Source organism: Telmatherina bonti (genome assembly GCF_933228915.1).
Source record: "Telmatherina bonti genome assembly, chromosome: 2".
In the NCBI taxonomy this organism is placed as follows: Eukaryota; Metazoa; Chordata; class Actinopteri; order Atheriniformes; family Telmatherinidae; genus Telmatherina; species Telmatherina bonti.
The window spans coordinates 14,719,425-14,733,888 of record NC_136620.1 but is presented as its reverse complement, the minus strand read 5'-3'; the positions used below and the strand labels follow the sequence as shown (position 1 = coordinate 14,733,888).

The 14,464-nt window shown below is 37.9% G+C and overlaps 1 protein-coding gene across 1 annotated transcript in view; it reads left to right on the top strand.

Moving 5' to 3' along the window:
* Positions 1–14,464, top strand: part of LOC306764325 (anoctamin-1-like) — a 55,147-nt gene that overhangs the window by 1,855 nt on the left and 38,828 nt on the right. Inside the window, exon 2 of the mRNA XM_079251451.1 lies at positions 10,098–10,487. Coding sequence (XP_079107577.1) covers positions 10,098–10,487 — 390 coding nt within the window. The remainder of the gene's footprint in view (positions 1–10,097; positions 10,488–14,464) is intronic.

The window sequence follows — 14,464 nt, the reverse complement described above, 5'->3', positions numbered from 1 at the left end:
ATCTCCACATAGTAAGACATCTAGTGAGCTGAAGCAGAGCTGACAAAACTGCAGGAAATGACATCACTACAAGAGCTTGGATCCTGAAAAAAAAAACAACTTCTAAACAAAATGAAAATGTATATTCATTATACTGTATATTATTTTTAATTAAAGCACTTCAAGTGCAATAATATTACAAAGAAAACTGGTAGCGACATGAGATTAAAATTAAAGTTAAAAGCTAATAATGTACATTTCAGAATGATACAAAAAGTTTTTTGTGTCCACAATAGGCTGTTAGTTTCAATAAAAAAAACTTCTCTGCTCTAAACTACTGTTTATTCACTTGTGGTGCGGAAATGGCAGATCAATGTGTTTTTACTGGTTTTATGTGCCCGTATCAGGTGCACATGCTTGATGTTTCTTGCCTGTGTTTAGCATGTGGTTCATTTTCAAGCGTGCTTGTTCTGGACCTAAATAAATCCCATACAGCTCTTTTTAATAGAAAGACAGTGGCAATCAGAAATCATATCTGAGATTTAGATTGTTTTCTATTTTAAAGAAGTACTAGAACTTACTTCAAAACCAGCTTGTATTAAACCTGAAAAACACTTTAAAAAAAAAAAAAAAAAGAAAAAAAAAAAGAAAGTTAAATTAATCCCTTTTTTAATTTTATTTTAATGTACTGGACTTTGATTGGAGGTGAATATTTGTCAGTGTGCAGGCAGTGTTAGTCACCTGCAGAAGAACAAATACCTTCCTTTCATTAATTAACGTGGGAGGATTACAAATTTTAAAATAAAAAGGGTAATGAACAGTTTAACATGTTATGACAATCCTGTTATTCTTTTTTAAAAAAAAGTTACTGCTTCTCTGCAGTGAAATAAACATGTGTGAGCAAAGCGGTAGTTTAAATACTAGCTGTCGAGTATTTAAACACAGTACAGAATGTGTTAAGATACTCCAATTAAAGGGGAGAAATACTTTTCAATGGGTATAAATCCCTTCCCAAAGCATCAACAGTTTCAGTTATCCTAAACATAATACATTCATCTCACCTGACTCCCTGTTCTTTTGAGCGAAGTGGTATTACGCAATGAGAAGTAAAACCACAGATATTAGCATCTGAACACTAATGTTAACAACAGATGCCACCAAAGTGTTCCTTGTACTTTTAGTAGTATTCTTTTGACTACCCCCTCTGCCACAACAAAACAATAGAAAAAATGACCTGATCCGGGCAAAGTCGTTGATATTTACTTTCTCCTGTAGATTTATCATGAACACTGTGCTCAGTTGATGCCTTGCAGTAATGTGACGTTATTATGCATACAACTTTGCTGCCATCATTGTGAGTACATGATTCTCTTTGATCAGAATGCTGCTTTATTTGCGATACAGTGAGACTGAGGTAATGTGAAGCTCATTTTAATCCATAAGAACTGAAAAAAATGGCTGTTTGGATGCTATCTATATAGAGTCCCTGGAGACGATTTCCAACAGTTAACACTGACTGACAAACTATACTGTACTTTTCCCCTCTAAGACATTTAAATCGACCTGATAGACAACACGTCTTCAGACACTGGAGGAACTCTTCATGTTTGGTAAAACCACAGATGCTTATCGTCAGGGCTGCTGGGTTATTGACCCCAAAAATACGGCATCAAGGAGCTATGGTTGCTGTAGATCAATATCTAAGCTAAGCTAACACTTGCTATCACTGTAGCAAGATCTGCATATTAAATGCTGATAAAATGTGTTTGATACACAAGGGTGGATAATAGGCCTATCGCAATAAGCAATAAATCGATTAATCGCACGATAAGAAAAAATGTGTGCAATAAGTTTGCCAGACGCAATCATTTTCATTTGTCTTTCTTTTCTTGTGTCACATTTGTTTTAAGACATATTAACTAAACACAGCAATACAACAAGCGTCCATCTGCACATAAAACACTGCAATTTTCCCAGCTGTGAAAAAAAGACCGTAACAAGCAGGCTAGTTCCATCTTCCCGACAGTCCATGATCACTGGGGTGTTTAACAGGTTAAATACCAACAGGACAGTGCAAAATGGTCTGCACTCAGACTGCATGGTTCGGTAAAGCCATGTTGCCCTTTAGTATTGTTAAAAAGGTGACAATTTGAAAAATGTTGCAAATATTTCACAGCCAATATGAATCGCCTGGATGAACATACATGTTACAAACGGCATTTCCACAACTTTACAATGACATGAAAAATGACATACTGAAGGCGTTCAAAGACATTCAATTTTACCATTCCAGCTCTGGTCAAGTCCAAACATGTACCCGTATATTGGCTTGACCATAGACTATGTAAATGTGCTACATAGCGTTTGGAGACCATATGTTCCAGATGACCATGTTGCCAAAACCCCAGGGGAAATCCTGATCTGTTTTAGCAGACTGGGGCCTGGATGAGAATAAACTAGTCTGCACATTGAGCTAAATGTTCTTTAGAAATTAAAGTATGTTGATCTTTGAATTGGTGTACTTGCATTATTATGACATTATTGTTATTTTAGTTTAAAATAGTCTCAAAATTATAACAATCATCACTTAGCGCAATATTATCGTCTATCGCAATCATTTCTGAGACAATTAATCGCATGGCAGAATTTGTTATCGTGACAGGCCTAATGCATAATCAGATTCACTTTAATTAATGAATTTTTTAAAAAGTACTGATAACAGACATCAAACCCAGTTAGCGGTAGCTAAAGCTAGCTCTCTGTGTTCTCTGGGTGTAAAACCAGTAACTCTCTGTGACTCTCTGTGTTCTGTCTTTCCTGTCGTCTCCACCCCAACCAGTCGAGGCAGATGACTGCCCTTCCTGAGCCGGGTTCTGCCAGAGGTTTTCTTCCTGTTAAAGGGGAGTTTTTTCCTTCCCACTGTCGCCGCATGCATGCTCAGGATGGGGGTTTGGATCGAAGTCATGACTTGATACAATCAGTTGGTTTCTATTATAGGATATGCATGAATTGGCTCGAAATGATGTGTATGTTGATTCGTGTATGTAAAGTCCTGTGACAACATTGTTGTGAAGTGGCGCTATACAGATAAAGTTGAATTGAATTGAATTCTATTCAAACTCACCTGATACAAAATGGCTCTGTGATGGACTGGTGACTTGTCACCATCCCCTCATTGCAGTTCCTCAACACACCTCTGGGAATTTATACATGTAAAAAAGGCACTTACTCCAAATTTGCTTGTTTTCAATGAGACACTTTTACTCACAAAAAGTTTTTTCTTGAAGTGGAACTTTTAGACACCTAGTTGGAGTTCTGATGAGTGCAAAGCCCTATAAGATGTAGGGTCACACAAGTTTAGGTGTGCAAAATTGACCACCAAGCACTTTACATCCCATTTAGTACAATAAATATTCGAAAGACTGTAATGACATGTACTCTTTTTTTTTTTTTTTTTTTTAATTATAAATTCTTTAGTACCGTAATTTTTAAAGCTTTTTTTTTTTTTAATGTATGGATGTTTTTTTTTTTTTTCTTTTTTTTTTTCCCCTATTTTTGAATGGTGCATTTCATATTAGAGGTTTACATGAATGAACTGCTTGGGACAGAACAATATCTAATTTTTTTAGTATGTAGAATTTTACCTTAGACATGGTAAAATACTCTAATTTTGTACCATAAGCAATAATTAAAATATGTATTATAAATGAATGACATGGATTGAATAGAGGACCAACATAGCATTGGTCTCTGTGGGTCCTTGGGGTTTTTACGATGGCCGCAGTCATAAATCAATATAGAACTAAAAAGGAGCTATATAAAAAAGCGAGTGAAGCTGCATGACTATGTGGTAACTTATGAAAATACATATCTGGTACTGAATTTCAGCTATCAGTTACACCTTACCACAGACCAACATAGCACTACTGTTAGCTGTCGCAATCAGTCAGCTGGTTTACCGATTTGGTTGCACATAGCAGGACAAATTTGAGTGCGCTAAATGAGTACAAACATTGCTGATCTCTGATTGGTATATTTGCTCATTATATTTTTATATTTTTTCTTGTTTTTTTAAAAAATTTGTTTATTTATTTATTAATTTTTGGTTGTTTGAAAAAGTTTACATTAACGTTTCAGTGCATGATGAAATTAAATGAAAAAAAACTAAATAAAACAAACAAACAACAACAAAAAACCTGGTGACTAAATTGTGACAATGGGGAAGAGGAAGTCTGAGGAAAGCTAGACCTTTCCTCCTGTTTAGTCTCTCCAGTTGCTTCTTCAGCTGACCACAGGAGACAGACAGGCTAGAGGTAGAGGAAGTGGTCTTCCTAAATGCTTTTTTTTGTGTTTTTGTTTAAGTGACTTTTTCCAGGTCACTGGTGATCCAGAGCTTTTCACAGAGAAGAACCTTCATGTTCTTAATGGGATGATGCTGTCCTTCCTGCCTTTTCTCAGCTATGTTTGCCTTCCAAGTTTCTTCTTCACTACTTTGTATTTTTATCCTAACACTCTATTTATATGCAGGGTGTGGCTATCAGGTGGTAATGCGTTGCCTGAGGAGGAGAGTTGGGAGAAGAAGCTTACGAAATATAAGAAATGAGCAATCAATTCAGCCTAAACGTTTGTCAGAGTTTTTACAGATTTACAGTAAACTGAGGGGTCTAACTAGATTTCTTATTGTTCATGATGACAAAATGCATAGACTTTAATAGATGTTGATTTCCGAGTATAATCTGGGCAATGAAAATTTACACCATGCCATCTAATGATATTATCTGAAGGAATCATGTACAACATGAAACGTTTGAGTCCAAGTACAGATCCCTAAGGAACTCCATGAAAAACAATAGCAACCTGAGTCAATACAATTTGTACAAATGATGGATGATGGACAAAATGTGGAGACAAAGTGTCACTAAAACAGTTTGACAAATTACTTGACAAAATATAAATTACAAGTTGTAGAGGCTCAGGTTTCTAAATAAACTAACAACAGCTAAGTTTGAAAAGAACAATTAACAAATGCAGTTCTTTTAAAAATAAAGAGCTGAAAGGCTCCCTGACTCACAATCACAGGTATGGTCCATGGGTACCCACGGGTACTGTTGGTCTGCAAATTCATTTGGACCAAAAAAACAAAAAAACAAAACAAAAAAAAAAAACAAATAAAAAAAAAAACCTATATTAAATAACTTTGTTGTATTTTGCTAATTTAAATAATAATATTTCAGAAAATCAGGCATAATAGTTTTCTTTTCTAAAACAAGTATTAATATGATTTGTGTTGTTTTTCTGTTGCTTTTTTTTTCTTGATTATATCTTTCTTTCTTCTTCTTTTTTTTTTTTTTTTAAAGTAATTTTAGTTCAAAATACTGTGAACTGTTTTTTTTTATTAGTTTCCAGGATCAGAACCAGACATGTAAAAGCTGCATTCAGCTTCCATGCTGATGTCTAGGAGAGAGCCACACATTAGCAGAAATAACCAATTTATTTAAAACCAGACCCATCTGTTCTCAGCTGCATTTCAATAGATTGTATTTAAAAGGCCAACTACTGTTTATTTTAAGCTTGAATTTTCAAACTTCTTCCCACCCCCGAGATGTCTGACTATCACATGTAAGCCACTTTGGATAAAAGCGTCTGCCAAATAACTGTAGAAAAGAAACAGCTGGTCTTCACTGTGAAGCGGGATGTTTGGGATGGCGTCTTTGTTTAGTTTTTCTTTTTGTAAAAGTATTTTTCATTGAGACAATACTCAAACACACACACACACACAAACACAAATATATACACACATATACACTCAGCACAAACAAGCTTGGGAAATTAATGTTTCTTATTATGATCCCAGTTGGCTGGAAATTATTGAAAACCCTAATTAGTCACCTTTATAGCTGTAAAGGATGGCACCTCTGTGGAACGAGCAATACAAATAAATGCAGCAGTCGCGCCCTAAAATAGTTCTAATTATATCCAGTGCAAAACTTTCAAGTTGGTATCTAGTCTGGTTCTGAGTTACAATATAATGACATATTGATCAGGAAAAAATAACAGTTATTTTTCAGTTCCAGTTATGATTCATTCATTCATTCATTCATTTTCCTAACCGCCTAATCCAATTCAGGGTCACGAAGCTGGAGCCTATCCCAGCAGGCTTTGGGCGACAGGCAGGGTACACCCTGGACGCAGAGCCCAGTTATGATTCATTGTGTAATAATTTTTCTTCTAATCTGCGTATTTGCATTGCATGTCAGCTGCTTCAGGTGGGAAAAGACAAGGTAAAAAACTCATAGTGAGAGTTCTCTCAACTTTTTGAATAGAAACGACAGACCTCGCAGCTGTTTGAGCAACAGAAAATGATGAATTGATATGGACATGTCCCTACCGATGCCACTCAGTTCTATGCAATCATCTGATCAATATACACACTCATGTGTGAAACACGTATCAGCTTCCAGTCTTTAGAGAAAAATTGCTTTTGCAAACATAGCTTTTTGTTCTCCACAATTAATATAAAGAGATTAGTTGAAATTAAAGTCTGAACTGGATCCAACTTAGAATGAACTAATAAACAAATCTAAACTGGGTGGTGGTCCCCTTACAAAACTGGCAAGGACCACGTAGTTTGATACGTAGAAATATTTCCTCAGACCTGCAGCCAGACGTTATAAGTAGACTTCATAATGTAAGAGGCTGAGGTCATGACACAGCTCATAATTCACACACTATTTATGTCTCATAGAGTTTCTTGGAAGAACTACAGCAGTCATGACAGCTGCTGTTCCTACTATGGAATGCGTCTGCTGCACAGACTCCAGAAATCACAAATTAACAAAGATTATGTCGGTGTCCAGTACAAAGCCTAGAGAAATATCTTTGTCTTCCTCTTCTGTAAACTTAGATAATTCTGTTGTAGAAGTACAACAAACATTGTGTCAGAGAATGTAAATATGCACCATGCTAAGAACATGTAAAAAGGGAATGAATTGAATTGTTTTTTTTTATACCAAGAACCTGCAATACAAAGGTTTTTACATTTAAACCGTAAACTACAAACCATCTTGACTCATATAGCAAAAATATATGTTGCCCCAATTCTAGCAATATAAAGATCATCTGTAAAAAAACAAAACAAAAAAAAACAATTTCCTAATCTCATCAACCTATATACTTACAACTCTTCCCTCACCTGCCCTCCCACCTCCAATGGTTAGGGTGGGTGGGTGGTTGTTCATCTGAAGTTCAGGTCCCCTACCAGAGTCCTGGGAGCTTGAGGATGCTGTTTAGTAACTCAGCTGTTCCCAGGACTGCACTCTTCTGGACAGAGATGTCTGACGTGTCTCCAGGTATCTGTTGGAGCCACTTCTCCAGCAAGGGGAACGCAGCCCCCTGTGCTCCAGTAACTATGGGTATTAGCCGTTGCCTTCAACCTCCAGACCTTCTCCAGGTCTTCCTTGAGTCCGCTGGTATTTCCCCAGTTTCTAATGTTCCTTTGACCTGATATTTTCATCATTGGGGATTGATATGTTTATCATTACGGCCTTCCTCTGTGCTCCCTATTCGTGTTCACCATTTTGTCACGCTGTATCTGGAAGTCCTGATCTTATCCCTTTTTCTGCCACCTTGAGGTGTTTCCCATTGTTACCCACTTGTCTCCAGTCCGTATTCTGCGCAGATGTTTTTCATACACTAAGCCGATTACTTGATTATGGCGTTGTATGTATTCCTTGCCTGTCAGTATCTTGCAACCTGCTGTGATGTGCAGGATTGTTTTAGGATTCTCTTTGAACAGCTTGCACCTGGGGGTCCTGCCTGGTGTGGTAGATTTGGGTCTTAAATTGCCCTGGTACTCACATCTTGCTCCTGTGCTGCAATGATTTGTGCCTTTGTGCTGTCCTGTGCTGTCATATATGAGCCTGCGTGTTCTAATCCTGGCTCAGCTGGGGAAAAGGGGATGGCAACATTAAACCCTAGAAACAGTTTTTGAAGGGAATTTATAAACCGACAAAATGATCGAAATAAAATAAAACAGTCTCAAAACTCAAGTCAAGAATAAACTAAACTCCAAAATACATAAATGAAACACTTTGCTAACATCTGCAGCCATCTGTAATAATCGCAAACTCGTGGACCACCTCCGGCTTTTCACCCTCATAATAAGTTGGCATGGCTAGAACAAAAACTAGAAGCAGGATCAGAAAAACTTTTTAAACCCCCACTCCTTGTATTGTTAATTTGTTGTATCTGCTGTAATGACTAAACAACAAGAACTAAAAATATAAACAATTTTAATAAAAGAAAGAAAAAAAACATTATTCTCACAGTCATGTATAGATACATATAAAAACTCTAAAGTTGTGTCAATGTATGGTCAGCCCAGTGCTGAGTATGCATCTGTCCAGGGTGGGTGGTAAAAGTATTGTAGAGACTGACAGTAGCAGGCAGGAATGACCTTTTGTTTTGTTCCTTCACACAGTATATATAGGATGGAGGACTCTGTTACTAAAGCTCCTCTATCGGTCCAGTGTGTATGGAGGGACTGGGATTTACTGTGTTTTGATTGCCAGCAGCTTTTCCAGCATTCTGTCCCTGATCACGTCCAAAGTGAAAAAAGCTTCATCCCGATGAGGTACTCTGCCTTTTTGATAAGTTTGTTAATTGAGTCTTCACACCTATGCTTTCTATGTATGTGCATATCATAAAAACATGACACACTCATAAAACCATGTTACTGTCAAGTTCATGTTTAACAACCATTTCTCTCTGTTGTGCCTTGTTAAATAAACTGATTCATAAATACCCTACCTCTCTTCTGATGCCTGATGAATCCTGGGATAGGCTCTAGCTTCTTTTCCATCCTTTATTGAACTAAGAGGCATAGAGAAATAAACAAACTGAATGAAGAAATGAATGGATGAAAAGCAACTATTAACGAAAGTAGGAACAGAGGCACAAACTGTTTGATGGGTGCACCAACAGTTAGAGGTGGGAATACTGTAACTGGCCAACAGAAAACCATTGAAACAATGAATCGCCATTTTGAAGCCAGAGAAGCCAAGGATTATGCAACCAAAAAAAGTTCATCCAAAGAAGAAACTTGACAGACTTAGAGGCTTTATATTTGTCCATCTGTGGAAATCTTGGCAAATTTGAAAGGACAAGAGCAGTATTTGTAAAAGCACTATAAAATCCTTGATTTGACCAATCTTGGGTGGGCTTCCCCTTTCTTCTTCTCCAGGCAGGTGTAATCAGTTGCATAGCAACGTTGTAGATGACAGATTCATGCAGCACTGACATGGCTCTGTGTTTGTGGAAAACAAACAGGTTCACCGAACCAGGCTATGTTCCTGTTTAATTGAAAAGTGCTATAAAAAGGGTTCATAAGTCAATGCATCTATGTGGATAGATGAGAATTTGTCATACCTGGTAACCATCTCCTCTCACCTGTCAGTTCTGTACTGTGCAACAGCACTCGGTGGAAGCAGACATTGAATGAATGCCAGTATGAAAGGCCAAGAAAGTCAAAATGAGACCACTTTACCTGCCAATCAAAACCCTACCTGGTATCTGTTACACATCTAAGCATCATCAAGAAGGAGAGTTGCATCATATGACATACCTACAAACACCCACATCAAATGGACAACGTGGTGTTTTTTATCTTCTGGGTTTAGAAGAGTCCTGCTGTGAGTTTTGGACTAAAATATGTGAAAAAAAAGCACGAACATCCCACATTTCTGTCCTGATGAGAGCACAATCAGCAAAATGCTACTTTATCCCATAGCTAACATAGCCTCTGCAAGAACTAGGTGACGTACTGTCAACCCCTCTATTCTCTCTCCAGTCTTACATATTTTTCTTTTCTTTTTAAACTTCCTGATATTTCTTTGATATTGTAACATAATACTCATTCTGAAACTTCTGTAATAACCTCCAATGGATCAGCTTTCTTTTGACACCATGCAGCCCCTGTAGTTTTGAAGATAAACAAAAAAAAAAAACAGGCCTCATGATAAAGAATTTTGTTTATATATCTGCTGCAAACTTGAACAATAATCATTAAACAAACCTGACTTCTTAATCCTCACTGTCTGTCTTCATGTTCATTTGTCCAGCTACTGAAGGCTCTTACGCCAGAAGAAAACACCCGTTGTCAACATGGACTGTTCTTCCAGGATGGTCAGCGGCGTGTCGACTATGTTCTCACTTATCCTGTGAAGAAGCCAGGTGGAGGCCGTTCCAGTCGACAGTCAGTCCACCGGCTGGCTGAAAACGCATTCACCCGCAGTCTGCGACATGCTTCTCACAGTCAAGCTGAACATATCCGAGTCCGTCAAGCTCAAAGGGTCACCAACTATTCATCACAGTCATCACCAGCAGCTGATGTGGAAATGGGCTGTCTGGGAGAACCAATCAATGGCCATGAGGACCACAAAACTCTGAAGCGGGAGGAGTTTGAAGGAAAACTGAAGGAGATGGGGCTAGAGCTGGAAAAAGATGAAGAAGTGAGTTTTATCTTTGTTCAGTTTTAGCAACCAGTTTCTAAGAACCCACTACATGGGACTCGAGTCCATTGCACATGGAACTTAGAAATATTTCTTACATTTGTTTGGTTTCATGCTACACTTGCCACACGGACCAAGCCACCTGAGAAATGTCTCACTGCTCAATAGGGGGCGATGTTCTACAAAGCGTCCACTGACCAAGAGGCCAGAGGAAGAAAATCCCATTCATTCATTGACTGAATATGGCACATTCACCACATGTAAACAGTAGAGCCACTAAAAGTGTCTTTGCAAAGCTAGCACAAGAGCTGGATATGATGTTGTACAGCTGAAATAGAAGGGATGTAGATCAAAGTAATGGATATCTGGCTGACTTGCCTGCTGCTCAAACTGGACAGATTCTGGTGGAAATCATGTTAGGTTTCAAACCCGGTACAAACCCGGCACATAGTTTACTTTTGCTAAAGGTTTTGCACGACATTGGAAATTCTATGTTCATATTCCATTTCAACAGAAACTTATACACCATGTATAATCTGGAGGGACGGTTTGGTCTGCTTTAAACTGCCTCTGGTCTCCTTCCATAGACAATGTGGTTCTGTCCAGATTCATGTCGACACACAACTCAGGTGAACCATCACCTTAAAGTCCAAACAGCAACTACTTTTCAGTATTTTTATTGTCCAGTATTTCTCAAAGTATGTCTCCAGTGTAAACAAAGGGTCCACCAGGTAGCTGCTGGAGGGAGAGGTGCTGCCCGCTGCAGCGCCTGTTCAAAATGGTTGGAGGTGGTGTAGGTACCAGATCTGCATGGGGCCCTGCGCCTGCCAATGACGTTGTGGTATATGATTGGCTGGATGTTGGGTACACTATTGTGGCTGGTCTATACAACTTATGGTAGTTTCAGTTAAGTAGGATTGTAGTGCTTTTTTGTCACAAAAGCAATTTTCCAACAACGTGGGGTTGTAGTTCTTTTTTGAAGATACGCGGACAACGTTTATAAAGAAATACATCATTACTTATTAACAGGGACTTACCACAGCCTGACCATCACTTCTAAAACTCCAGAGAGTAGAAAGACCACATTTCTGAAGGCACCCAAAAAATTACACAATGAAAAATAGCAATATGACTTAATGTTAATGTTATTGCAATATTTATTCACAATTTAATAAATTACTATTAAATGATACACTCGTCCCTAAATGGACAAGTGTATCATTGCTACTGCAAGCTCTGCTTGATGGTGGTTTAAACACATTTAAAATGTATTGACAAGTGGCCTTGATAATGAGATTGATCCATCTTCAAATTTAAAAGGGCCTTATTGGTCTGGGAAAACATACTTAGTTTGACAAAGAAATGTAAAATAAAAACAAAAACATCTATTGATAAATTAGACACCACAAGCATCTTATTGCGCTCTAATGGAGCGCAGCCTCTATGACAGCAACATAGTGTGGCGTCATCAACAGGCGCAGGGCCCCGAGCCGATCTGACCACCTGAGCAGATCTGCTACCTACACCGGTCGTTCTAAAAGTGGCATTTAAGTATCTATACCAATGTTAATTAATATCTAACCCGAGTATCTACTTTTTTAACCACACTAGTACCATATGTAACAGTTCTTGGCATTTAGCGGTAAAGATGGGCATAGCATAATACTTTAACAGGCACAGTTGTAAACAGATTGTGGCCATCAGTATGCAAAATTGTTCCAGAAATAAACATGTTTTCACCTGTAAATGGATCCAGTGGCCTCGGGTGGAGCAATGACTCACTACAGGTAACTACTTTAACATTGTGCATTTGTTTACTCTCTTCTTCTATTGTACTTTTATGATGTGTCTCGCACATATCTAACAAAGCCAATACTCCAGTTTTAAAGCTTCACACACAGAGTAGTTTGTCCATTCTGATACAATCTAATAAAAATGGTGGCACAAATAAGGCAACTGCCATGTATGTGGACCGACAGCAAGTAGATAAAAATGGATCATTATGAAAAAACTACAAAAGTAATAGATATTTTAATATGTAATTATGTACTGGTAGAAACTATAAAAGAACTCAGAGCGCAGACCTCTGCCAAGCAGCTCATTTCCACCATATTGTGAAGAGTCCTTTCTTTACAAGATTTTCAGAGATATCCCCTTTTACATGCCGACAACAAGTTTGGAGGGGGATCATTTCTTTACAAACATGTGCCTGGTTGGAATTTACATGTATGCGTGTCAGTGGCTGAAAGGTGTTAACTGATACTCTGCCAGTGGGTAACATGTACTCATGCCAGCATATAAATAGAAAAAAAATCTCGGCAGCAAAGGCTTCAAATGCTTGACCTAAAGTTGATGTCACCACAAAGAAAGTCTAGACTTGAGTTTTCTTGAAACTGAGGACACCAACAATGCTGCAGTTCCAAATGTTAATTTCAGCTGGTTCACTGTAACCCAGAAAGTAACGGTGTGTTCAGACCAAATGCGTTTTGAGCGTTTTCGACGCTCAAAACGTTGAACGGTCAACACTGGTCACTAAACTGCCACTAGTGTTTCCGACGCCCAAAACGCTCCTAAAGCACACAGTTATCGGGAATGAGCACAGATTAAACCATAAAGAGAACGTGGTAAGGAGAAGAGCATCATGGGATATGTAACAAACCCAGCCAGGCAGTGGTAAAATGTACTTATGTTTTGAATTGTCTTTTATTATTGTTCACATTTTTTTTTGGACAATTTTCCACTTTAAAAACTAAAAGGACATTTAAAAAAAACTAGACAATATTAAAATACAAAGAACAAAGAACTATATAAAATAATGTCTTCTTTAAAGACAGCTAAATTAGTGCACTATAAAATATCTATTATTTTGGACAAAGAATTATAGAAGACCCTGATCCAACTTTCAAATGTTTGCTTGCAAAGAGAAACATCAAGTTGTATGTTGGTGAGTTGCAACCGGCTTCCTTATAGTATATTCAGTAGTGCCATTCCTGCTTTGTATGGTCAACAAAATACATGCCTAGAAAGTTGCAAAATAGCTTTCACTTAGTTTTCTTCTCTTTCTTCTCTCTTGGTCATTTACAGGATGTTTCTTGTAAGTGCTGGTTCAGGGCCACACACTTGAGCACATCATTCACACTCTGGGTTAGTGTTGCTATATTTCCTAGCAGTTTTAGTACCTGCAGCTGTTCTGTCTTTGTATCTGTGACAACGAGAAAAGTAGAAAACACATGTGATACCCTTTTGAGACTCATTTTGTTCAGACCATTTGGGGACAGTAGTGTTTGTGTTGTGTGGGGGGTGTTTTGAACATTAGCATTTAACCTAGTCTGACTGCATTACGAGGCTATACCAGGTCAGTTAAACACTGCATCTGCAGAACTGTTCATCTCAATAAAACCTGTTATTTTTCCTCATCTTTCTATGTGGTCTTTTTGCTCCTGTAGTAGCAACATTTCTGTGGCTGTTTAGTAACTGTGCTGCTCCGGTCTTTTGCCATCCAAGGAATGGCAAAAGACCATCCAGGAAGAAAAAAGTAGTGCACTCAAAATAACCCACAATGCATCTTGAAAAGTAGTGTACATCAATGACATTGAGACAGGTTGATATGGACCACAATGCATTGTAGGCAAGAGCTCGAAGTGGTGCGAGTGACACAAACGTCAAAGCAGGTTCAGAAAAAAAGATAATTAATATAATAATAATAATTAATAATATAGATAATTAATTTATATCCTTATTAGTTGAATAAATATGAAACAAAGAAATGATAAAATACAATATATGAAAGAAATTTAGATTAGATTTGAAATAATGCATGGTGGTTGCCGCGGTGACAGTTGGCAGTCATGTGATCTCCAACGAGGAGATCTGTGTCCGAATCGCCAACAAAATGAGTGCACTAGTATGCTGTATACCAGGCCTCTTCAAATGCCAGCCTGCGGGACACAACTTCTATGTAGCCCAGCTTATGTAAA